At 45.6% G+C, this 25,628-nt stretch overlaps 1 protein-coding gene and 1 long non-coding RNA gene across 2 annotated transcripts in view; both read left to right on the plus strand.

Moving 5' to 3' along the window:
* Positions 1 to 2,986: 2,986 nt before the first annotated feature.
* On the plus strand, positions 2,987 to 5,844 carry LOC130679958 (uncharacterized). The gene is made up of 3 exons (XR_008992934.1): positions 2,987 to 3,950; positions 4,876 to 4,965; positions 5,424 to 5,844. It is a non-coding gene; the product is annotated as an uncharacterized LOC130679958 (long non-coding RNA).
* Positions 5,845 to 14,524: 8,680 nt separating this feature from the next.
* Positions 14,525 to 25,628, plus strand: part of LOC118930377 (calcium/calmodulin-dependent protein kinase type 1G-like) — a 41,824-nt gene continuing 30,720 nt past the window's right edge. The window contains 6 exon segments of the mRNA XM_057489530.1: positions 14,525 to 14,557; positions 20,236 to 20,385; positions 21,645 to 22,033; positions 23,221 to 23,319; positions 24,149 to 24,256; positions 24,626 to 24,742. Coding sequence (XP_057345513.1) covers positions 14,525 to 14,557; positions 20,236 to 20,385; positions 21,645 to 22,033; positions 23,221 to 23,319; positions 24,149 to 24,256; positions 24,626 to 24,742 — 896 coding nt within the window.

A 25,628-nucleotide genomic window follows, 5' to 3' on the forward strand; every position in this document is an offset into this window, starting at 1 on the left:
CAGCCGCCGCAGTTGTATTCCTGTGCTGAGCTCTGTGCAGTGGCATGTGGTGTCTCAGAATCACTGTTCAGTACCCAGATAAGTGGAGGAGAGCAACTGAATGCTCCTTCACTGGGAACTGTGCGTGTGTAACGAGAGGGCGATGTAGTGTGATACAGTGAGTAAGTGGATATCTGTTAGGATTTATGGATATCTGCACATTTATGGATGTTTGGAATATTTTATGTGAAGAAATTTAGTGAATTGTTTCTTAGTTTTTCAACATTAATCACTGATAAAGCTATGTAGGAATGTATGCAGTGTTATTTAGGACATCAGGAAGTGTAGCCAGAATAGTACAGTTTGTCCCCAGGATAAATCCTGCCTCATGGTCACCACAGCTGAAGGATTGAGCTGCCAGGATAAATTGTGTGGGAGACATCAGACCCCTCTGCCCTGTGAATGGGTTGTCATGTCACTTGAGAAGTTTACTGTTAGGGTGCAAGGTTGCTGTGTCTGATGGTTTGTTCTTTTAATCTCCTGCTTGACAGTGGTTCATCCGATACTGTCATTTTGGACATAATATCAAACTATCGGGTGCTTCCCAATCGGATCACCATTCCTCTTGTCAGCGTAGTTCAAATAGCTCAGTTGCAGTTTCCTATACCAAAGGTAAGGACGTCTTTAGCATCCTTCATGTGCACAATAGATGTGCAGGAACCTTTCACCTGCAAGGTGTTGTAACTTTTTGTTTTTCTCTCAGCCAGCAACCTTGCCACATGCATCTTGGTGCGGTAAAGGTAGTTGTACTGCAGCACTCCTGGGAAGTTGGCTCATGTGCACCCAGGATCCGGAAGCTTTCAGAACCCAGGACCTGGAAGCTTTCAGAGACGCCATGAGCCTCGGAGGTGCTAATAGGGCCTTGGTTCTGCAGATGGACCTGTAGGTCCTGGGGGACAGCTGTAACAGCAAAGTCTCTGCCTCGCAAAGCACACTGTTTGTATTTATCAAAATGTAACAGCTTAGTCTGAGTGGTAGGGACTTCATTTAATCACCAGCATCCCTTTTGTCACACGTGAGAACACAGTGATCTTGGGGTCATTTAACAGGTGACGTGGTGGTGACATCTGTGGTCTTATTGCTCCCTGGGGGCCTGAGTCACCCTGGGGTCAGCAGTGACCTCAGCTCAGGGCATGTTGCTGGCATGTCTGGGCCTGCGTCCTCATCTGTGAGCCAGGGCAATAGCTGGCACCACGGTCACCATCACTGGAGTAAACTGAGTCACCTCATCCAGAGGGTGCGAGGACTGTGGATCAGGGATGTAGAATTCCCTCTGCCGGCCTCAGAGGAAGGCTTGGAGCAAATGGGCCCCACTGGTCAGCGAGGGCCTCTCCAGCTGAGCTGCACCCCGCCCAGTGTGACTGGGGACTCTAGAGTGGGACCCACAGCTTATGTCACCAGGTTGGAAGGTGTTGAGCTGGTGCTTCCGTTTGTACCTGAGGTGGCCGTGCATGACCTCCCCCAGGCCTGTCACTTTGCCAGGTAAATTAGGTGGACACAGTGCGCAAGCCAGCAAACACCCACAAGCACTCTTGGATTTCTGAAAAGTAAAGTAATGCTCCAACTAGTTTTTGCCCAACTTAGTTATGCTCTTGGCATTCAGCACATTTAATTGGACGTTCCTATGAGAAAGGGATGTCTTTTCCCTTGAGCTGTGATGCTTATTTCTGAAAATCTAGGGATCCCTTCCCGCAGACAAGTCCTCACACACTCACAGCCTCCAGCCTCCAGTGCGGGTGTACACGGAGCTGCCCTGCCCAGGTTGGGTGTGAGCCATAAGCATGTCTCCAGATCATGGAACTTCAGACATGAAAATATAAGCAGGAAATTTGTGTTAAACATTTTAAAGTGTATCTATATGTAAAAGCATGTGTTGTGTACTGATTGGGTCAGGAATGTTACCCAGTAATTTTTTCAAAAGGTTTGTAGGAGAGAATGCTACCTTACTGAGAGGCAGGCAGCCTTACTGCCTTTGTTTGGCCATGAAAGAAATATGAGTGAATGCCTTTTATTTTACCAGTTAAACAACATTTTAGAGAAAGAGAACTTGCTTATGTCTATGAGTGGTACATATTTATAGATACTGTTATCTATAAACTAGGTCTAATGACAGCATTTCATAGGATTCTTTAAAAATTGAATGAAGTAGTTGGTGCATATCAAGGGCTTAATATCGGGTCTGATAATATTAGTTGTCACTCACCGTGGTGCTGAAACGTAGGCTTACTTGGTGACCTGTGAGGCCCTGCCTGTCCTGGCTCCGTGGGCTCCAGCAGCTGCACAGGATCTGGGCTGGGTGGCTGGAGGCCACAGGCCACCCCCCATCCTCCTCCTCGGCTGTCAGTCTGACACCACCCTGTGCCTTCATCAGCTTCCCTGGCACACCACCTGATGCCTCACAGACTTAGACCCTTCTTCACCTGCACAAGAAGGGCTCTTCGTTTTATTGGTCTGCACTGCATTCTCATCACGTGACTGCTGGTCCATATGTGTAATGAACATTGAGCAGCCCCATGTTTGTTCCTTTCAGGGTGTTCTGAGGATACATTTCATTGAAGCTCATTATCTTCAGAGCAAAGATACTTACCTTAAGGGGCTTGTCAAGGGGAAGTCAGACCTCTGTGGAGTTACTCGTGTCGGCAACCAAATCTTCCAAAGCAAGGTCATCAAGAAGAACGTCAGTCCAAAGTGGAATGAGGTGTATGAGGTGAGTGGGCCCAGTGGTGTCCTGGTGTGCCCTGGGCCCCTGGTGTGTCCCATGGAGTATGCCAGTGTAGGCTGGAACTTCTGTCCTGACCTCACAACATTTCTTGTCATGCTGACATATAGAACAGTAAACCTTAATCCCATAAAGCTCACAATAAATAATTGGCAAAATGTTTTTGATAATGTGAGAAATGTTTTAAGTGATTAATGACATATAAACAAGAATTCATGAGAGAGCTTTGCAAGGAGCAACCAGAAGATTGTAAGATGGTAAGCAGGGCAGTGAGCAGAGAGGGGCGCATTCTAGGGGACCATGTGCGGCTAGGTGACCTGCAAGGGGCCTGGAGCCTGCTCTCACAGACCAGAAGAGGGTGTGAGGGTCTGACCTGAGACAAGCCCCTGGGAGCTACAAGAAGCAACAGGAGTGGGATCATCTGGTCCTTTCTGTGTAGTTACTTTATGTATGTATGTTAACACTTTTAACGTCTGAGAAGTACTGGCAAGAATTAAGTTTTAAAGCTTCACAGTTGGGTTTAGAGGTGTTCTTTGGTGCCATGAAACTTTGCACATGTGTGCTTTCCCATGTGCACCCATTTGCCCCAAAGAATAGGCAGAAAATATATTAAAAGTACATTTGTGTTCTTAGCTCACCTCTGAGCTTCTGGGCAGGGGTGGGAGGAGCATTTTTTGCAAGAAAGTAGGATTATTTAGGGAAAACGGAGTGGGCTGTCTGAGAAATGCTGAGCAAGAGGCCGCTGTGGGACTTAGATACTGGCCTCAAGCTGAGGGCGGAGCAGAGCTGGGGCTGGGGTGCCAGCACCCCAGGTGCTGAGCCACGGTGCTGGGGTATGTCCAGCAGGAGGGCAGAATATCCATGATCACGTCAGGCACATCGTAAGTAGCTACATTGTAAGCGGTTGGGAGGACCAGACCAGGTTTTTATACTCAGCCTCAGCTTTGCCAAGCCCAGAAACACACTGCTCTCCTCACCTCCTTCACTCCTGGCTCTGAACTCCGGGAAGCCTTTCAAGAAGTCTTTCTGGATAAACTAGCATTTTGTTGCAGTTCTGGAGTACTTTTCATAGACATGCTTGAGATTGTTTCATTTGTAAGAAGTGTGTCCCTGTGTTCTAAAGTTGTTGTGTTATTTCTGTAGTCTCATGATTGATCTCGTTGAAGTTGAAAAGGAGCGCCTTTTAGATGAAGTAAGTCTTTTTGGAGTTTTCTACTATTCAGCTGTGTGCCTGCCCTGCCTGCCCACATGACCTTCTGAGAATTTAACAGTTGTCTCCCACATATTGAGAATGTAGACCTTTTCATAGTAGCAAAGCAAGAGAGAGAGAAGCTTAAGAGCCTAATAAGTATGTATTAACTACCTACCGTGTGCTAGGAATTCATAAGGATACAGGGCAGGGACCCACGAGAAGCGGCTCTAGTTAGCATTTAAACATCTGGACTTAATGCATTGCCCAGCAGATGAGAAACTGTTCCATGAATAGCACCTGTAGATGCAGTGGGGGCTGACAGCAAGCGGACAGCAAGCAATGCACAGGGCATTGCTACCAGAGTAAGTATGAGGCTCAGGTAGGAGAGATTAAGCCCCAGCTCAGGGCGGTCTTAACCCAGAGTGCATGGGGTCTGTCTTTGTTCATTATTTTGTGGTTTTTAAGCTGCAACAACAGTATACTATTTTTTAGTTAACATAATGATGAATAAAAGCAACATGTTTGCTTGTTTGAAAATTGAAATCTAGTATTTGGGACCCGTGTGGTGTTATCTCTTGGCCCCTAAGTTCTGTTAAAGCCCTTACGTAGAAGCCAGCATTGGGTGGCACTAGCAGACACCTGAATCCTGTGCGGGTAGGGATGAACGTCATTTCCCTTGCAGGCGTCTGGTTAGGATTCAGTAGATTAATGTACATGAAGCAGTCAGAATGGTCCCTGACCAGCAGGTTCACAGACCCAGGGCCCAGCCGTGCCGTGCAGGTCACCAGGGCCGCCCGCTCACTCAGACAAGAGTGGAGGCCCCACTCTTGGCGCTGACTGAGGACTGGTGCTGCGGCCGGCAGTCGGCTGTCACGTTTGTAGGCCAACTCGGGAGTACTCTGCTGACCTGCCCCTTTCTCCGCAGTGGTTCGCCCTGGATGAGGTCCCCAGGGGAAAGCTTCACTTGAGGCTGCAGTGGCTCACGCTGGTCCCGGACACGTCCAGTCTGGACAAGGTGTGTGCACCGCTCTCCCGACACAGCAGCCGCTGCCGGGGCTGAGATCACTGTCTTTCACTTGTGTTGCTGCTCCACTAAAAAATTACAGCAGTGTTTTGATTATTATACCATGTCACTACAGTACCAGGAGGGATAAATTGAAGATAATGGAGTTTTTTTTTTAAGAGACACTCAGGTCATTCACACCTGTCTTACGAGATCTTCAAGTTTTGCCGTGCTTGATATAGTACTGGGATTTGGAGAGCCACCGGTTGCCTGCATGCTTCATTTAATCGTTTTTTATAGGATTTTGTCTTTTGAAAGATACTTAATGTTTTCATTCTCCCTGTAGTGCATATATGGAAAGGCTTGTTTCTCCACTTCCCTTGCTCCCCTGGGCTGTACAGACAATCAGGTGGACAGAGTCTGACACCACATGGAAGCGCACCTGCTGAGGCTTCTCCCCTCCCTTGCAGGTGCTGGCAGACTCAGAGCTGACAAAGACCAGTCCAGTGATGGTCTCTCCTCCTCCTTGCTGATCTTGTATTTGGATTCGGCAAGGAACCTTCCAGTAAGTAGCACCCTGGGTTGTGCTGGGTGCCCGCCAGCTGGTGGCAGATCCCACCGTACTCAACTGCACTGTGTCACCTGTTTCTATTGCGGTTTTCACTTCATTCCAGCCTGAGGGCAGCAGTGGACAGGAACACATGTGTACTTAGTGTGGTCTGGGACTCATACGTATCTTCTGTAGGGGGTGCTTATGCATCTTACTAATTTCTCCAGGATGCTCAGAATTATCTGTACTGTGGCATGTTTTGCAAAGAAATCTCCAATACACAAGGAAGGAGTATGCCTAGCATTTAGGGAAGAAGGTACTCTATAGAAAGTCACTGATCATTAAATGCAGTTGCCTAAAGACAGAAACTGTCTCTGGCTCAGAAATGAAATGAAGCAGCTCTGGTGACAGACCAGAGTCCATCCTGGATGTAGCATGGCTCCTGGGATGGCAGGAAGCAAAAGGACACACATGCTGCCCCTGAGCCCCTGTCGCTCACATGGCCCTCAGCCCAGAGCGTTTGCACCAGAGCTCTTATGCTCTTAGAAAAGCTGCAACGCACAGCTCGTGCAGATGATGACCATAACCACGGGGAAGAAAAGCTCCCTGCTCCTGTCCTGTGCAGCCTGCTGTGACCCCACTCTTTGGGCGAAGCAGCCGTGGGTATTGTGTTGGGATGGGTTTTGAGTGCCTGTCACGCATTCAGTAGCGCACCCTTCCTGATCTACTTCTGTGTGTCAAAGGCCAATTTTCTTGAAAGAAAGACTACTGCTACCAGATGCAGGGTGTCTTCCCCTTGTGGTGGTAGTGAGTGCTCGTCTTTGGGGACAGTCCCTGTGTCCTCTCTCTTTGCTGCCCCCATGAGCACAGAGCATCTTGCTGGCACTTGGTGCTTCTGCATCCAAGTGTTTCATGTTGGGTTCAGCCAGGCCTCACCTGACTGTGGCTGGGCTGTTGTGTATTCCGTGAAATATGCACCCCAGTGATAGCACCTTACAGGGTTTTAAAATTGTGCATGACTGGGCTTTGCTCAAAAGCAAAGTAAATATACTTTGTACATTTGTACATTTTATTTAAAGTTTTTAACAATTAAAACCCGATCGATTATCTTTTCACCCTGGAAAGATGTGGTTGGACCCCATGTGATTGTATATAGACATACTGTTCCTTTCAGTGAAACTTTCTTGACTAGTTTTAACTTAATTAAATTCTTAATTTTTCTTAAAGTATTATGTTAGCCTTTTGGACAGTCTTCCAATCTGAAGTCTGTGACTATTTCTGTTAAAATGTCAATTTGGGGAAAGATGTTTGGGGGGGGTTCATTATTGTTTAACCTTTCTACAAATTTCTTATACAGTAGAACCTTCTGTTTTTAACCACAATAATGTTTGCTCTAGAGTCTTTTTAATGCCTTATGGAAGTGAATTTGTTGAACATTTTATTGGCAAGAAAGGATTAGGCATCTCCTTAGAACTGTGTTGTCACATTACATTGAAATTTGAGTTATGTCATGTAAGCAAAAAGAGAAAAAGTGAGTTCATTTGCCTCTATCGAAAGGTCACTGTGCATGACCTGTGCTCTGGTTGCCAGAGACAAAGGGTCCTCACTAAACTGCTGCCCTGCCAGGTGTCTCAGACGGGCACGCCTGCCATCCCCACTGCCTGCGCCTGTGTGGGACCCTCTGTCTTTTGCACCCCTGTTTATTAGAGCTTCTGTGCGCTCACTGACCATAACCCCCCATTCTTTGCTTTCTCCTCCCATTTCCACTTTCCTAAGAGTATCTACGAGGGAAACTTGGGTGTGGTTACTTAAAAGAGAGGCAAGCGTTGGGACTAGTATTTTGTGAAAATACTGCCTCAGTCTATAGAGCACTGTTTGTGAGTTCTCCAGCGTTGCTCTTCCTGTGTGGTAATGGAGACTGCTGGAACGTGGACTGGGACTTCTAACCACCCCCTCGACAGTGGGATGACGAGGCATGCCTCCTGACTCCTGCACTACCCCAGTCACCGTGTGGTCCCATTTGTGCCTGTTCTGTGACTGTGACACCACTGTGACCGATGTTGGTGGTCACGTCTGACAGTGAGATGAACACACCTAGTGAGTCACAAAGAAGCCTTAGTTCTGAAACTGCTCCTGGCGTGTAGAATGATAAAAAGAGAAATTCTGAGGAAAAATGAAACCATAATGAATGAAATTTATTTCGTTGGGGTTCATCTCAATGTGAGATGTGAATATTTCGCTGCAAGCTTTCAAAAACTTCCATGATCTACATTCTCCTCCTGACCAGACACAGAAGTGTCAGGGCTTCGCTTTGCTTGAAGTCCTAGCTCTTCCCCTGGGGAAGTGAGGGCGGAAACCCTGTTACCCTGAGGACCTGCCTTCCAAATTGTGCAGATTTTCCAGTTGCTGCTAGCCCTCACTGCTTAACCAGCCCTCCTCAGGGAGAAAAAACATGGAGTTTACAACTCAGTTCCTCTAAGGAGCCTAAAGATTCCGTGGAGGGCGCTGTTGAGCATTTCTAACCTGTACTGGGGAAGCTTATTTTGACCTCTTGTGTCTCCCTGGGGCCTTGTTCTGGGTACTGTTACTCGTGCTTTTAGCAGATAGATAATCACTCTGGGGTTAGAGGAAGCCACCAATGAATGGCTCAGTGGTTGGTTAGAAAGTCATGCTTCCTAGACTAATGAATCATGCGACTCAATAATTAGTGAGATTCTTAAAGCTCACTTGGCCCTCGAGTCCAATAGTGGTGGCACTTTGCATTTCTGAATAGTGTTCATTTCTACTTTGACACATATTCTTAGTCTACTCCTATTAAAAGTAGAAGGGGCAGCAAATCTTGAAGAACAGGTGATTTGCCCCATTTCGAGGATAAGACAGTCAAGGCCCTGCAGGGCTGGGGAGCCATGTGTCACACCAGCAGGTGGTGGTGACCATCATCTTCACTGCCCTCCAGCACCTGTTTATGGCCTTTTTAAGACAAAATGAGGTCAGTGTGCATATTGACAGCCTTTTCTATCACTAAAATGATTTTCTATTTTGGGTATTTCTCAATACATAGTTGCATTATAAGCTGCTCTAAGTGACAGTGTGACTGGTACATACACTGTTAGTTGTCTCCAGTATCAGAGAAGCAAGGTTACTTTTTTCCATTCTATAACTATTCCTTTTAGAGGAAATATTTCTGTATTTTTAAATTGCTTTGTAATACTTAGCTAAGACAATGCTGGGTTACCAAAACTTCCACATTATCAAAATCACATACTTGCCTACTCACATGTAGGCATCAGCAAAATGTTCTGTAAAATAAATTTGAACAGGTCAATTGCCCTTTTTTCCCCATCAATTTTCACTATGAAGTTAGATCAATGCTTTCTCTACCTCCTCCAAAGACTGAGACCATTCTCTTTCTAGAAAGGGTTTTGGATGCTGCCAGCCCGTCGCTCTTTTAACCTCTGCCCACTCAGAACTGTGTTTCCAGCTTGAGTGCATTCCCACCAGTGAACCCTTAGCACGGCAGGACTTGCTCCTGTCCTGGAATCAGCCTCTTTGTATTGTAGACTGAGCATCTGCCCTCCTCTCGATCAAGTCCTAGGCTTGCATTTCAGACTGGAGCACTGAGGGTGTCCTCTGACTCCCAGTGGCCAGCTTTACAATTTTAGGCTTACAAGGTAGCATGGATTTGCTAAGCACTGTCTGAGGGCTCTGCTTACACAGCCCCTTCAGTCTCTGCCATCATGATCACTTTTCAGGTAAGGAAACAGCAGAGCTTGCAGGGTGCAGAGTAGAGACCCAGGCTTTGCTAGTCAAGTAGCAGAGCTGGGATTGGAGCTCAGCTGTGTGACCCAGAGTCCACATCCTCACCCTTCCTGTCTACTCCCTCCTAGTGTAAAGTGAGTTTATTATCACTGCATTAAGTTTGTAAGTTCAGAACGCTGTGTGTGGCGCTTCTCTGAGGTAAGTGGTGTTCATGCTAATGCCTGCCTGTCCACGAAGGCACTGGTTGTGTAATATGAAGACCCTTCTGTGTGAGGGTGCCAGGTGAAGCAGACGCACAGGTGGCTGCCACTGCCTCCATTTGTGGTGAGTGGCCTGCGGGTGGAAAGTGCAGCAGTGCCTGAGGCTTCATGCTGACCCTGCCAGCGCCCCTGGGGGACGCAGCCTGTGCATGCTGGGCCTGTGCAGCTCTCCATGGCCTCACGTGCTCATCTCGCACCCCTGACCCCACACGTGGCTTCTGTCCTCCTTTTGCTTTAACTTATGCATGTCATAATATCATGTATGTTTACTACACGTCACATCTACCCAAACTGAGCTTTAGGAAGTATTCCTGTGACAGGTGAAGGTTGTCAGCCTCACCCGCCCAGGCCCCCCAATACAGGTGTGATGGGCCCAGTGTTTCAGACCTGGGCTGCTGCAGGGGTAGCCTGGGCCGAGCGCCAGTGTTAACACCAAGTTAATTCCTTGTGCCAGATGCTTGACCTTACCTTCCATGACCCTGGCAGGCATGAAGGCCAGCTGTCCACCTACTTCATTATAAAATATCCTGCTAAACAATAATAAATATAACACAGTTTGTCATTTGAAGTTAATTACAACTAAAATGATAAAATCCTTCATCTTAAATGTTAGTACTTGAAGACGTTTGCAAAGTTTTAAAAATCAACAAAAATAGGGCCTATAGGCCATAGCAGTAGAACTTTAAAGCCAGGAGGACCTTTTGAAATTGTCTGTTCAGCTTCTGCATTTTATACTTGGGAAAGAACTGGGGGCAGGGTGGGGAAGGCCCATGCCTGCAGTGGTTTTTCATGAAGAGTGCAGACTTCAGCTGGGGGGAATGTAGTGCCTGCTTCAGGACAGGATCTGCCCGGAGAGCCATGCGGGTGCCTGTAGCCCTTTCCTTTGTACTCTGGATAAACCTTTAGTGTGATATGGTGGATGTTTTAAGGGCTTATTCAAGCAAAGAAGAGCAGATAGAAACCTTCCTTGAAGTGTCATGTGTGGGTCTTTCAAATCCCGAAATGGTGAGAGAGTAAGAGAAGAAATTGTAGAGGAAAACCAGATGTGTCGTGTTCGTAGGTTAATAGTTCATCTCAGGAAATGCCTTGGGCATAGGAAGAATTTTACAAATGATTGTAATTGTTTTTTTGTGTAATTCTTATGGTTTTCTTTTAAAGATGTTTTGTTTGTTTTCATCGATTTTCATGTCATTAACCTACGTGGATGCCTCATTGCATGTTTTATTAACCCTTGGTATATTCATTTTCTTCTGACTTGAAAGAGTAACCCATTAGAATTTAATCCTGATGTCTTGAAGAAGGCTGCAGTTCAGAAAACTTTAAAGGTTAACTAATAGTTTCCCTTCAAAAAGTTAATTAAAACATATTGAAAGAGATGATGCTTTGGTGCTCATGGGTTTGTCAACGAACTGCCCCTCATAGTCACAGAGTCGGCAGTATCTGCTTGGAGAGAGAGCCTACTTTTGTTACCCAAGAATTCATACGTAGAAGAATTTAAGTCAACTTTGAAGATAAATTTTATAAGACACAATATGATAAATTATACTTCTGTCCTGTTGGCCTTAGGCAGCAATATCTAAGGTCATTCTACATCATCTATATTTTAATTGGATTTGAGTTTGTGAAAATGGCGAAATAGAAGTTGTACTTAAAATATGAATCAATTTTTAGGTGATAATTTCAAGGCATGCCTTGTGCACTGAGACTACCCATTTAAAAATCACCTCTTCCAATTTACTGAGTCAGGGCCATGTCTGAGTCATGACTCCTGGCTTTTGATGCTGCCGGGTGTGGGTGACTAGCCTTAAGTTTCATTAAATGAGGTATATTGGAAACTAAGCTCCACTCCCTAAAATGACATGACCATGTATTTTCTGGCGAAATTGTTAAAAGTTTTCTATGAATTACAATGCTGTATTATTTTTTCTCTGATTTCATTTAATATCTTAGGCTTAAATACTGGGAGCAGGGGAGGTTTTAAATTGTCTTAAGAAAATTTTATCCAAAAGAGTCAGGATGGTATTTTTTAATCTGGTTCATGTAGAAAAACAAGTTAAATTTCAAAAATGAAGAGCAGTTGTTGCCACGTCCATCCCCCAGAACATTGGAAGGAGCTCTGTCGGCAGTCTCCTCTCCCTCTCTGATATCTGGGGCTCACTGAGCAGCGCGCTGTGATGATTAGAACACAGGCTCTGAAATCAGACGGCCGGCATTTGAATCAGCAGAGCTCACCAATGTGACCCACTTGACACAGCACAACGTTCAATCCCTATTGATAGCATGGAAGCGATACAATCCTAATTGGAGTATAGAGTAAATTAAGTAAGATCATAGGATAATATGTGTATTTTAGTTGTTACATTATCTCATTTATGTTTAATAACAAAGTTCTGGAAATGGCATTATTCCCATTTTATACACATGAAAATGGAGGTTCAGACAACGGAATGTCAGTCTTGTCATCAGTGGTAAAGAGCTAAGCTTTAAACACAAGACAGACCGACTTAAAAGCTCATACTCTCATTATACCTTGGGTCTCTGACATGTGCTGATGATGCGTTTTGAATATCACATCATGGTAGAAAACACAGTGATTTAACTGTTTCGTAGAATCTAAAGTGTCATCCACTGTAAGATCCACCATTATCTTCCGTACCATCAAAAAAGAAAAAAGGTATCAGTTAAGGTTTATTTTATACTTTGAAAGAATTTCTAGACCTTGGACACATTGTATGGCACCCACACATGCACACACAGGAGAATGTCAGCAAAACAGATGGTTTAAGGCAGAGACACTCTGGCACTACTGCCTCTGCCCGAGGACAGGCACACACAGTCATCCTGGAGTATCACCCTGTTTCCATAGGTGGTGGAAAGTGAAAAAAAAAAGTGTGTCTTAAAATTGAGATGATAGAGTAAATCTCTAGGAATGAATGGCTACTTTTTCAGAGGTGACATCTTAACAGTCAGCCTCTGTACCAAACTCAAAAGTACAAGTTTAAGCAAGTGGCTGTCTGTTCCCCGCCAGTACTGATCCTTACCGATTCGGTACTAATTCTGCCTGCGGCTCCACAGTGAGAACCCCTCCTCAAAGACCCGGCTGTGACTCGGCCTCACTCTAACTACAGGGAGGCCCTTTTATTGAAGGGGTTGTGCTCAGAGGAAACTTCAGGCTTCTAGTATAAACAAAGAAGGAGAAAATATTTAGGGGAAGATGAGCATTCTCTGCTACAGAAGTCTATATAGCCTTGGGTATTTTTTAACAGTATTTACTTGATTTTGCAGAGTTCATTCACATCAAAAGCAGAAACCAGACAGTAGACTACCACAGTGTGTTTGAGCTAGTGTGTTTTATTCCAATAATCATATGAATTTGACACCTTTTTCTGTCATTGCTGCAGTGTTGAGGATTGATTCTAAAAGTTTTCAACTAAAAACATTTTCTGTGGCCTTCCAATTAACTTCCACCAACATATATATTTAATTGCATCTTCTTGTGGGGCTAAGTTATAAATAAACCTCATATCCCATTATGTTGTTTTCTTCTGTCAGCTGTCTGTGCTAAAGTATGCTTTTTTTTTTGATAATTATTTTTTATTGAAGGGTAGTTGACGCACAGTATTACATTACTGTAGTTTCAAGTGTACAACACAGTGATAAAACATTTATGTACATAACTCTAGGTTCCAGCTATCGCCCTACCAAGCTGTTACAATATCTTGACTGTATTCCTTATGCTATACATTACATCCCGGTTACTTATTTATTTTACCATTGGAAGTCTGTCCTTTTTTTTTTTAATTTTTTTATTTTTTGTGAGGGCATCTCTCATATTTATTGATCAAATGGTTGTTAACGACAATAAAATTCTGTATAGGGGAGTCAATGCTCAATGCACAATCATTAATCCACCCCAAGCCTAATTTTCGTCAGTCTCCAATCTTCTGAGGCATAACAAACAAGTTCTTACATGGAGAACAAATTCTTACATAATGAATAAGTTACATAGTGAACCGTACAAGGGCAGTCATCACAGAAACTTTCGATTTTGCTCCTGCGTTATGAACTATAAACAGTTCAAATTAAAGTATGCTTTTTATCATGTTTTCTTATTCCTGATTTTTCTCATTTTATTTATATCTGCTTCATTTAATGCACTTCTAGATTGATGTTTATTCTTCCAGTCAAAATTACTTACCAGCTGGTAAGCAAGATATCTGATAGCTACATGTTTGAACAGAAGGTACTAAGTTAAAAATGTTATATTGTGTCTCTGACACTTTGTAGTGTTTTTATTATTGCAACCAGGGGACTGTTTTGTTCTAATGGAAGTACAGTTGACATGTAGCAGTGCATCGGTTTCAGGGGTACACCATGGTGATTCGCCAGTTAGACACATCATGAAATGTTCGTCATGCTGACTGCAGTCCCACGTGTCACCACACAGTCACTGCAATAGTATTGACTAAATTCCTATGCTGTGCATTATAGCCCCGTGACTGACTGACCTTATGATTCAAAGTCGGAACCTCTCGGTCCCAGGGGACTTTTCTGAAGTATTCACTCTTTACATTTGTCCTTTCTCGTATTTTTCTGTTTCCATTTGCTGCACTTTATTCATTTTGTTATCCTAGTAAGATAAGTTTGAAAGCTGGAATTAACATTGAAATTTTTCAGAAGATTTCCATTTGTCTAGAGTAGCTTGCTTTAAAAAAAAAGACATTAACATTTTTAAATTGTGTGCAAAAACCAGCTTTCTTAATTTACTTTATGGTAGACACAGTTATGGCTTTGGGATATGCTTAGCAGTTGTTTCTGATTAAAGTGTTCCCAGATGTCCCCTATAACTGAAGTGGCAGAAGTCAGTAGAAGTGAGTGTTACTGAAGGATAATAACTGCATTTTTTGTGAGCCCCATTTCAGATGTATGTTTTTTATTGTGTCTTTTTGTCTTTGGACAGTCAGGGAAGAAAATGAACAGCAGTCCAAACACTGTTGTCCAGATGTCAGTTGGGCACAAGGCCCAGGAGAGCAAGGTAAGACGCCAGCGTGCCATCACGCTTTAGATGGTGCCACCGTCTCAGGTGGGACTGTTGCCAGGGTTGGAGGGAAGCGGGTGCAGGGGTCCAGCCACTGATGTATCTTTCTTTTGTTTTCTCTAATCAGTAATTTCATAGACAACCAGCTACTTAATTTGGGGAAAAATACATTGATCATTTTTTAAAATAACATTAAAAATGGCTTATGAATATGCTTTTGCTTGATTTCATGGGTAGGTGACATGGGATCAATTTCTAAGTTTCCTTTGAATGTTCTGTAAATATTTTGTTTAAAAGACAACCACCAGTGCTTCAAATTCAACAAATACAAATTATATTCAACAATTGAATAAAAGGCATTAATTTAGAATAAAATTGAATAAGAGGCCTTGTTGGTGCTGTGGTATGTTCTGCTCTCCCACGATGGGAGAAAACATTTCGGGAACTTCGTAAAGCTACAGGCTGTTCTCTTTGAACTCGGCAAGAGCTTCCTGCCTTGCAGCACTGCGTGGCCCCGGGGCACAGTAGAACAGAGTGGGTGGGGGTAGGCGGTGGGTCGCCGGTGGATTCCATAACAGCTGATTTCCTGACACAGTATGCTTTGGCATGTCTCTCCACAATATGCAACAGAACTTGCTCAGTAAATGTATGTCTTGGACTTTAATTAAAGTCGTCCTAAGCTTCCAAGCACAGTAAATGGATAAACAGTACTGGCCGTCCTTTTGCACAGAAAATACCACAGAGCTGACATTTGAATATTTCTTCCAGATTAGGTACAAAACCAGTGAACCTGTGTGGAAGGAAAGCTTCACTTTCTTTGTTCACAATCCCAGGTGCCAGGACCTTGAAGTTGAGGTATTATATTTGCATTTTGTAATAGATTTGTTGAGAAAAAAAATCACATACAAAGAACTGCACGTAAAGCAGCCAGTATACAGACCCATCACCAGAATCAGTACATCTTTGTCAAACTTATCCCAGAGTATTTCATACTTTCTGATACTGTAAATTTTAAAAATTTGCATCTTTCATTGATTGCTACTAGTATCTAGAAATGCAACTGAATTTTGTATGTTGACGTCAGATTATAAACTCTGTAAACTTACTGGTTCTTGTAGCTCTTGATGGTTCCTTTGGGATGTCTTCTGCCTGGCCCCCCGTTTCTGCACAGAATGGCACTTGGAGTCTGATGCCTTGTACTCCATTGCCACCTACCCAAGCCCCTGGCCTTTGGCTCTGATGTTTCACCATGAAGCTGATGCTTGAGAACTTTTCTTCTGCTCCAAGTGCTAGTTTGCTGAGCGCTTTTGTCATGAATGGATGTTGATTTTCTCAGAAGGCTTCTGCAACTATTGAGATAATGATACGGTTTTTCTTTTTAAGTTTATAATTATGGTGAACTACATTGTCTATTCTCAGATGTTAAACCTTGCAAACTTCATTTGGTTTTCAAGACTTAACATGAGAAAACTTAGCAAGCAAACATTTATTTGGAGAGAACCCACACTTAGTCATGAGGTAGTACCTTTTTATGTGTTCAATTTAATTTGCTAAAATTTTGTTAAGAATTTTTGCATTTTAGCCATAAAGGATACTTGATCTGTAATTTGTTTTCTTGTAGTCCCTTCTCCTGGTTTATATACCAGGCAGTGCAAGCCTCACGGGATGAGTGGGGAGTGTCCCCTTCATTGTCTAGGAGAGTCTGTGTGGAACTGGGTGGGTTTTGCCCACATGCTTCTCTGGGGAATTCACCAGCAAAGCCTTCTGGGCCTGCTGTGGTTTTCTTTGTAAGAAGGTATTTAAATACAAATTCGGTGCCATTAGTAGGTACTGATCTAACCGTCCGTGGTGCTCCTTAGCATCCTGGAAAGGTAGAGGCCTTCTCTCTTGCTTCTGAGGGAGTATGGCCTCTTCTTTTCCTGACCAGTCTGGCGAGAGGTATAACTGGCGAGAGGTTTATCAATTTTATTTTCTTAAGAACCAGCTTCTAGTTTCATTGGTTGTCATTGTCCTTCTCTGTTTACTTCCTCACCGATTTCTCCTCTGATCGTCATTATCTCCTTTCTTCTGCTCCCTTTGGGTTCCATTTGCTTCTGTTTTCCTAGCTTTTAAAGGTGGAGGCTGGATGTGAGCCCTTCTCCGACGAGCTGGGCATCCGGCTGACGGGGTCTTGAGAGCTGCCGCGGCCGCATCCCACACGTGCCGATTCCGTGTAGCTGCTTTTTCAGTCTTCTCAAAATACTTAATGATTCCCCTTTTAGTTTCTTCCTTTGACTCGTGGGTTACTAAAGATCTGTTAGTTTCCAGGTGTTTGGGGATTTTTCTTCCTATTGTTCGTTCTAGCTGAACTCCACAGTGGTCAGATTACATCCTCTGTATGACTTGAATGTTAAGCCTGGAGGCTGGTCGCCCAGAGGACGGCCTCTCGGTGCGCGTTCCATGTGCCCGGGGAAGCCTGCTGCTCCTGGGTGGGCGTTGCGTTCCACGAATGCCATCGAGGCCAAGATGGCTTGACCCTGCTGCTAAGTCTCTGTGTCCTCACCGTTTTCTGTCTCCTTGTTACGTCAGTCACTGAGAGTGTGGCGTCTAAGGCTTTAGCTTTAAGACTGAATCTGTCTGTTTCTTCCTCTCGGGCCTCAGTTCTTGTTTCATGTACTTTGGCCTCTGTTACTAGGCACATAAACCCCTAGAGCTGTTCTGCTTGCCCACCAATGAGCCGTTCCCTTTATCATGTAAAAGCCTCTTGTCAATATACTCTCAGCTCTGTGATCAACTCTGATATTAATATATATATTAATTAATATATTAATGACCTTTCTTGTGATTGGAGTTAGCACAGCTTATTTTTGCCATCCTATTGCTTTCAACTATTTGTAACTTTATAGTTAAACTAGGTCCTTACAGACAGCATACAGTTAAGTCTTGCTTGTTCATCTAATCTGGCAGTCTCTTCCTTTGCATTTTGGCATCTAGTTCGTTTACATGTGCTGTTATTGTTGATGGGTGGTGGCAAATCTGCCAATGTGTTATTTGTCCCATTTATTCTTTATTCCATTTTCTCTTTTTTTAATCTGATGTCTCTTGGGTGAATTGAGCACTTTTATAATTCATTTTATCACCTTTTTTACCTTATTCACTATACCTCCTTGTTTTGTTTTTATTTTTTTTAGGGGTTGCTCTAGAGTTTGTAGTACTCATTTTTACCTTAAGTAGTAAGCCAGGTCTCAGAGAGTACTAGAACCTTCTGTGACTTACTTCTGCCATTTCCTCTCTTCCAGACTTTGTGCTGTGGTCCTGTTTTACTTATGCATGTGTGTTTAACCCTACAACACATTTTGTTATTTTTGTTTTAAGCAGACAGTTGTTTTTAAAGAGCTTAGAAAAAACAAAGCAGTGTTTCCAATTTTGCCACATATTTGCCCTTTGCAGTGTTCTTCCCTCCATGGCATGGATCCCAAGTTCCTCATCATGTGATTTTCCCTTGCCTGCAGGTCTTTATCAATTCCTGTGGGTTTGTTCTGTTGGTGATGAATTCTTTCAGCTTTTGTATGTCTGAAAAAGTCTCTTTCACCTTCATTTTTGAAACATATTTTCACAAGATACAAAATTTTTGGCTAACGGTTTTTTTTTCTTCCACTTTCTTCCATCTTGCATTGTTTCTGACAAGAAGTCTGCTGTTGTTAAGTTTGGGAAACATTTGGCCACTGCTTCCTCACATTTTCCCCTCTTTACATGTCTAACGTGCTACCAACCCCATACTGTGATCTTTCATCTCAGAAGTAGGATCTGGATCATTCTCCCGAGTCTTTCCCCCACACGCTCATGTGTGCTCGTGTGTCTGACAGCTTTTAGCACCCTGTCACCAGTTCTGTCATCTGTGTAACTGCCGGATCTGCTTCTGTATGTGAGTTTTACCCTCATTAGGAGTCACACAGTCCTGTTTCTTTGGTCGCCTGATAATTTTTCATTGTAATTTTATATTCCAGAGTATTGGGATTTTTGTATTCCTATGTATTTTGGAGATTTGTTCTTATTAGCAGTTGAGTTACTTGGATACATTCTGAGCCTTTTGAGGCCTGAGCTAAGCTTCACTGGGCAGGCCCGACAGCTAGTCCTGCAGCCTGTGGCCTCACTAGTCTGATGCTCTGGGTGTTAAGAAAATTCTGCCCTCTGTTTGGAAAGGATACTGCCTGCTGTCCTTTGTGCCCTGGGACTTCCCTGGCCTTGAGCAGTCTGTTCCTGCACACATCTGAGCAGTTGCAGACACTCGCCAGGGCCTTCGGTGCTCTCTGGGGGGCTCCTCCACACTGGGAGACCACTGGGCTCTGTCTGGGGCCCTAGTACTGGCCATAGCCTGAACTCTCCCAGCCAGTGCCACACCAGTGGTGGAGCTCCCCCACTTGCTCCTGCATCCTGTGTCCGGTTCCCTTTGCTATCCAGTCGGAGACCTCTCATCTCATGTCTGCTGGGTGTTTTTAAGCTAATGTAGGATGATAAATTCATTTCCTGTAACCTGGTCATAGCCAGGGCAGAAGTCCTCTGCATGTTTTAAAATATGATATATATAAGTCACCTCCTTAGGCAGAATTAGGGGAGCTTCTCGGAGGTTTGCTTTCTGCTCTCAATGGCAGGCTCCCTGCCGCCTCTCTCACCCCACTTTAGTTTAACAGAAGTGCTGTTCCAAGTGCATTCATCCCAGTGCTGAGCATCTGAACAATTCTAGTTCCCATACTTTCCTCTTGGCATGGCCTGTATTTCAACATTCAGTCCTTGAGAGGTCAGAGGGCCTCTGTTTTCTATTTAGCTTGACCCTGAGGTCTGAGGGGTGTCCTGCTAGGCAGTTGTCAACTCTCCTTGATGGTGCCGGTCAGTTGGACATGCCCAGCCTGTTCCATTATTCTGTTTGTTTTGTATTTTTACATTCTGTTTAATACAAAATATATCTGTCTAGATACTTTTTCCCTATTAAATTGCACTGTTAAAATATCTGGTTACTGGATCTTGAATTTTTAAAATTGAGTTCTGTAAACACTGTCACTTACATCATTTAAATACTTTCATGATTGCAGCTTAGATTAACAAGCAGGCCTTGAGGTTTCATGTGTAGTTCACTTCTCTCACCATTTCTGTGCAGCCCATGAACCCTCCAGGGCTCCTCCCCTATGTGGTTGAACTCTGTGTTACTACAGTCCAATAGGGGTGATTCCCGTTAACAGAGGTAATGCTGGTTGGCATTATTCAGAAGACAAATTGCCATGCATTTAAATAAGATGTTGTAAATTTTCAAAACAACCAGGTAAATTTTCAGTAGAAATATTTTTTCTCCACAGACAGGCCATCACTAGTCGAAACTTGAATCCTCACTGTGCATGTGAGTGGTCGCCATCCCCACAGGGCCAGGGACATTTGTCATCCTCAGGCATGTGCGCTGCTGCCCCTCGGCTCAGGACTCCCTCAGATTCATCACACAAGGCGTTCTCTGGGTTCTTGTTCTCGTGTGTTGAGGAAATGACAGATCGTAACCCACTCGTTATGGTGTTTTGTGTTTCAGAAGAATCCCTTAGGCAACCTGCTTAGGAGGAGGTGACTGAACTGCTTCTTAAACGCTGGACCCAGGCCTTTCTGTGTTTTCTGCCCTAACCCTCAGCGCTAAGCATGTTCTGCCATGTCTGCAGGTCAGAGATGAGCAGCACCAGTGTTGCCTTGGGAACCTGAAGATCCCTCTCAGCCAGCTGCTGGCCAGCAAGGGCATGACCCTGAGCCAGCGGTTCCAGCTCAGTAACTCTGGCCCCAACAGCACCCTTAAGATGAAGGTCACCCTCCGGGTACGGGCGTCTTGAGCAGGACTTACAGGGGCGGGAGGGGCCGCCTGGGCTATGCTCTCCGGCTGTGCTCCCAGTGTGGGCGGTGCAGGGCGTGGGGGTGGTGGTCGGGTGGGGGCCCAGGTTCGGCAGGAAGCCTCGTGTTTGGGGAGCGCAGAGACTGGTTCTGTAGGCTCTCAGGAGAGGGCGAGAGCAGACGCAAGACATCCCACAAAGTGGGTATTTCGAGATGGCCCCAGAACTACTCTTTATGCTTGCACATGAGTCCAGCCAGCCATGCTTTTAAGTCCCCTGGCCCAGGTTAAATTGTCAAAGGCCATTCAGGAGAATTTAATGAAACTCTACAAGTTGGTAGAAATTACAAAAAAAAAATTTTGTCCAAAGTAGATGATAATTCTTGTAAGTACCCAAAGAAACATGCAGGGAAATGCTAAAACTGACTAATTTAAAAATGCAAATTAAAATTAACTGACTTTCCAAAAAAATTAAACTCTGTTGATGGTACAGTCCAGCGCCCGGCCCCAGCACAGCCTCTGCAGAAGGGACTGCTCTGCAGCCCCTTGGACTGGTGATCCTATCCCTGGAAATCTGGCTTTTGGTAGAAATATGGAATGTGGGGAGACTATGCACATAAAGACATTCATGCCGCTTTATTTTGTAAAAGCAGGAAAAAAATCACAAGCCATCACAAGCCCTGGAGAGCAGACTGCTCAGGGGAACATTGTGCACATTGGAAGGAGGCAGTAAACGCGAGTGTGGTGGGGGGTCCAGGAGCTCGGGCAGGTTGGGGGTGGCCTCGCTGGCCAGAGGGTGGGGTGTCCAGGAGCTCAGGCAGGCAATGGGGCGACCTCGCTGGGCAGAGGGGTGCTTGCCCCCGTCATCCCCCTGAGGAGTGCTGGCAGAGGCCGCCGTGCAGAGTGAGGCTGGCCACCTGCACAGGGCATGGGACTCAGGCTTTGCCAGCTGTGACATTGCCCAAAATGGTGCAGAAAGGCAGGTGAACAGAAGAGGCTGGAGAGAAATACACAGAAATAACATTTACCTCACAGAAGCAATGTTTTGGTTACTATAACTTTCCTCTTCGAAACCCTCTGTAATGTGGTGTTGCCTTAATAACAGAATAGCTGAACAGATAGACTAGATCATTTTTAATGTTTTGTGTTTTAAAGACATATTTGCAAATGAATATATCTAAAGCAGGTCACATATCAGATCATTACCAGTGTCAACAGTTTTAATTTTGTGTTTATTTCCAACTCTAGGTGCTCCACCTTGAAAAGCAAGAAAGGTCTCTGGACCACCAGCACTCAGCTCGAGTAAAGCAACCCTCTGTCCCCAGGGATGGGAGGAGAATGCCCATCAGGGCTCAGATGTCCGCGTCGCCCCACACTGCAGATGGCGGACCCTCCCCACCCGTGCCAGACAGCGGGAGTGATGGTAAGCCTGGCGAGGAGGAGAGCACCCCGTCTGTGGAGGCCAGCACACCAGAGCCAGGTGACCTGGCCGGAAGCTGCCCCAGCCTGCAGGCCAGTGCTGCCTGCTCCCCCAGCCACATCCTCCTCATCAAGGAGCCCACCCCGAGCATCGCTTCAGATGTGTCACTGCCCATCACCACCCAGGAGCTTCGGCAGAGGCTGTGGCTGCTAGAAAAGTAACTAGATGTCCTTTGCCCTTGTTGTGCCTGGTAGGGGGTGGGGGTGGTGCATACCATACAGGGAGCACCTCCCATGTCAGCTAGAATAACTGGAGTCTGACCTTTTGACTTCAATAAACCTGCCATTTTTTGGGGCCTCGTATTTGGCTCATTTAAGGATGAGAAAGTGAAGGGGCAGTAGGTTCCGTGACTGGGAGGAGCCCTGGTGCCTGTCCTTAGACCAGGAAGGCAGAGCCTGGAGTCAACTTGCTGAATCATAATCCCAGGGTGGCACCTGTTTGCTGTATAAGAATAGGCCCTGCTTGTCCGTGTTTGATCAACACCCGTTCCAGCTGCCTGGGCGCGTCTGCCTGTCTTGGATGTCTGCGCTCATTCTTGTTTAAACCCCACGGCTCATAGATGTTCTCTGATAAGGAAGAAAAGCACTCAGCAGTTGTCAGCCTCAGATTAGCCTTTTCCTCTCAGTGGAAGGAAGGAACACGGTTACCCTTTGAGGCACTTGTTACTACTTGTTGTTCTAAGAGGTGTGTTGAGTGCGATGTGCAGCCAGGGTGGGGCGTATGTGTTCCTGGCAGCCACAGAGCGCTGGTCTGTGGGGCCTCTGTGACCCAGACTTAGCACACTCTTCCCCTCGGTACTCTCTCGTGTCCACTGTTTTGGAGAAAAGGAACCAGTTCCTTCCACTCTTGCTGTAGAAGGAAATAGAATTTCAAAGAAACTGCTTTTCCTCAGGAGCTCAGCTTGGAAAGTGGCCGAGGTGACCCTGGGGAGCACAGGCTGGAGTGGTTGTGGGCCGTCCTGTGGGTCTGTGCTTCAGCCATGAGAGAATCCAAGTGGGGAGTGTGGATCTCGGCAGATGGCCTGTCAGTGAGAAACAGAGGCACTCGCGTGGGGCTGTGACAGAGGGCCGCTGTGGATCAGTTCATAAAAACTATGGAAAAGATGTTTATAATCAGGAGACCTCGTTTTTACTTTGGGCCCTAAGAGCAAAGGCTGCCAGCTTTGAATAATTACATTATGTTTAATCCTCAACTGAACTATGAACTCAGCTGGTGCCCAGGTTTGGCCCATCCCACAGGTGCTCTGAGCCCTTCCTGTCTAATCGAGAGAGCACGGCCTTACTGTGTGGGTGCACCCCAGCCGCTTGGATGGAGGAGGCGGTGACCTTGTGCTTGCTTCCCCAGTGGGGCGACGCTGGGGCAGTCTCCGCTGGGGCAGATCCAGCTGACCATGCGGCACAGCTCGCAGAGGAACAAGCTGGTGGTGGTCGTGCACTCCTGCAGGTGAGAGGGCGCGGGGTGCGGGCGGGGGTGGGCGTGAGATGCTCTGGCGTCACCAGCACATGGGCTTGTTTTGACTTTGAAGAACAAAGCAGATTGTCCTGTGACCCTGTATTCAGTGTTTCACTTGCTTTTGTTCTAATATATCCTAAGCATGTCCTATTTGTAGTGCTGTGCTGTGGTCTACACGGCATTCCCTGCATGGTGGTTAGAATGTCTGTGTTACACACAACAGTAGTGAACACAGTTTTCTTTTATTGAGGCGTCTTCTGGGGATTAAATTTCCAGGAGTAGGTTTATGTCAATTTACAGCTCCAGAATAGTTCATGGGATCATGACGGGCATTTCCATAGTCTTTCCACAAAGAGGATGCCGGGGACATCGGCCCCTCTGGCACACGTGTCCCTTCTCCCCACAGTCGGGACCGGTCTGTCCTAACTTGCACAGGGGTTTTGTTTGTGTTATGCTTCAGTTTGTGTGATGGCTGGTGATGGGTGGAGGTGACCGGGTTTTTTCCTTTTGTGTAACTTGTCTCAGGTGGTATCAGAATCGATATAAATAAATAATATGAATATTTGGATCTTAGAAAAAGCTGTGGAAACATAGGAAAATAAAATTAGTGACACTTAACTGGTTATGTAAATGTGGAGTTCAGTTCAGCCCTATTTGTTGTGCACCTTCTGTGAGCTTGCTGTTTGAGGGCTGTGGGTGGTGCAGGATGTGGCTCACCCAGAGGGTGCTGGTTCTACACCCCAACCTGACCCAGGTGGTGGCCAGGTGAATGGCCTGAAGTGGTTGCATGTAATTCAACACTGGACTGTTTTTGGCCCAGACCAGCAGCCTGGGTTCTCATCTATGAAGGGTTCAGGGGTCGAAGGACAGAGACTGGGGTCAGCACCAAGCAGGCACAGAGAAAGGCTGAGTGCCACTCAGCAGTCCTGTAAGCAGCATGCTGCACGGCTGCCCTGGGGCCTGGGAGGTGGCTTTATTTGGCTGTAAGGGACCTCATTGCCTCATCAGGAGAAGACAGTACGAGTTCTATGGGAAGTGGTAGTTTCTGTGTTGGAAGCAGAATATCCCCCAAACTCCAGGCTCAAGACATGGAGGCAGATGCCCCTGCAGCAAAGATGCTGAAGGAGCAGGGGCAGCAGGCAGAGGCAGGCGTCACTCCTTGTGCTCAGCATGCAGATGAAAACAAAGCAGAGCCGGGGACCCGAGTGTGACGGAGCTGTCTTCCTGCGTTCTAATGTCTAGTGTTCTCCGGTTTGTGTTACAAGGAATCTCATTGCCTTCTCGGAAGATGGCTGTGACCTGTACGTCCACATGTATTTGTTACCAGACAAGAGGAGGTCAGGAAGGAGAAAACACATGTGTCGGAGAAAACACATGTGTCAAAGAAAACATCGAACCCCGTGTTTGATCAGAGGTAAGGTGTGTACTCAGCCGGGGTAGACGCCGAATTAACACACCAGGAACGGCCTGGCAATGCCTTTGAATGACTCAAATGTTTAAACACACACACTGTTGACAAGTGTAAGTGAAAGAATCAGCAGTTGTGAACTTGTTAACATAACTAACTATTTGAAACTTCCTGTAGACCTGTAAATGTAAGTCCCAGGTGTAAACTATGGACAGGGAGGGTCCCTGTCAAGCAAAGTGGATGGCCAAAGGCCAGAACCTTCCCTATGAGCACAGATCCATTGCTTTTCACTGAGACAGAAATCAAAACCGAGAATTTTAAAGTATTTTTAAATAACAGTTGAAAAAACAACATCCTAGGATGGACATTCTTGTGAAAAACTAATTCCTAAACAACTGAGAAAAGCAGTGAAAAGACTGGCATTGCTGCTTGAAGCATCCGAGGTCTCACTGGCAGTCTGGTAACAGAGGCTGCCAGCCTCGGCTGCCCCATGCGAAGATTCTCCGTCTGTGCAGCCTGGTATTGCCCGTGATGGTGCTCCAGCTGAAAGCACAGTATTTATGGAAACAACAAAGTCAGTGCTGTTGATGTCTGTTAGTTCGCTTTACACCTCATCCTTGAAGATGCTGGTCATTTGTCGCATTTTCACACATGTAACTGTTTAAACCAAGGTCAGAAACTGACGGGCGCGTGCTGAGTCCTGGTGCGGGCCTGCTCCATGTGGCCGGAGCTTTCCCCAGCTGTGCATTAAGGGTGTGGGGACTCCGCATGCAGATCTGGGTCTCCAGCTGCTGGAGCTCTGCGGGAGGCTGGCTGCATCCCAGCCATGTCCCTGCGAGGCCTCAGGGTCGGCCGGCTCGGGTGCTCTGGTCCTCAGCGCTGGGTCTGCGGC

The sequence above is a fragment of the Manis pentadactyla genome, chromosome 12 (genome assembly GCF_030020395.1).
Source record: "Manis pentadactyla isolate mManPen7 chromosome 12, mManPen7.hap1, whole genome shotgun sequence".
NCBI classification, from domain to species: domain Eukaryota; kingdom Metazoa; phylum Chordata; class Mammalia; order Pholidota; family Manidae; genus Manis; species Manis pentadactyla.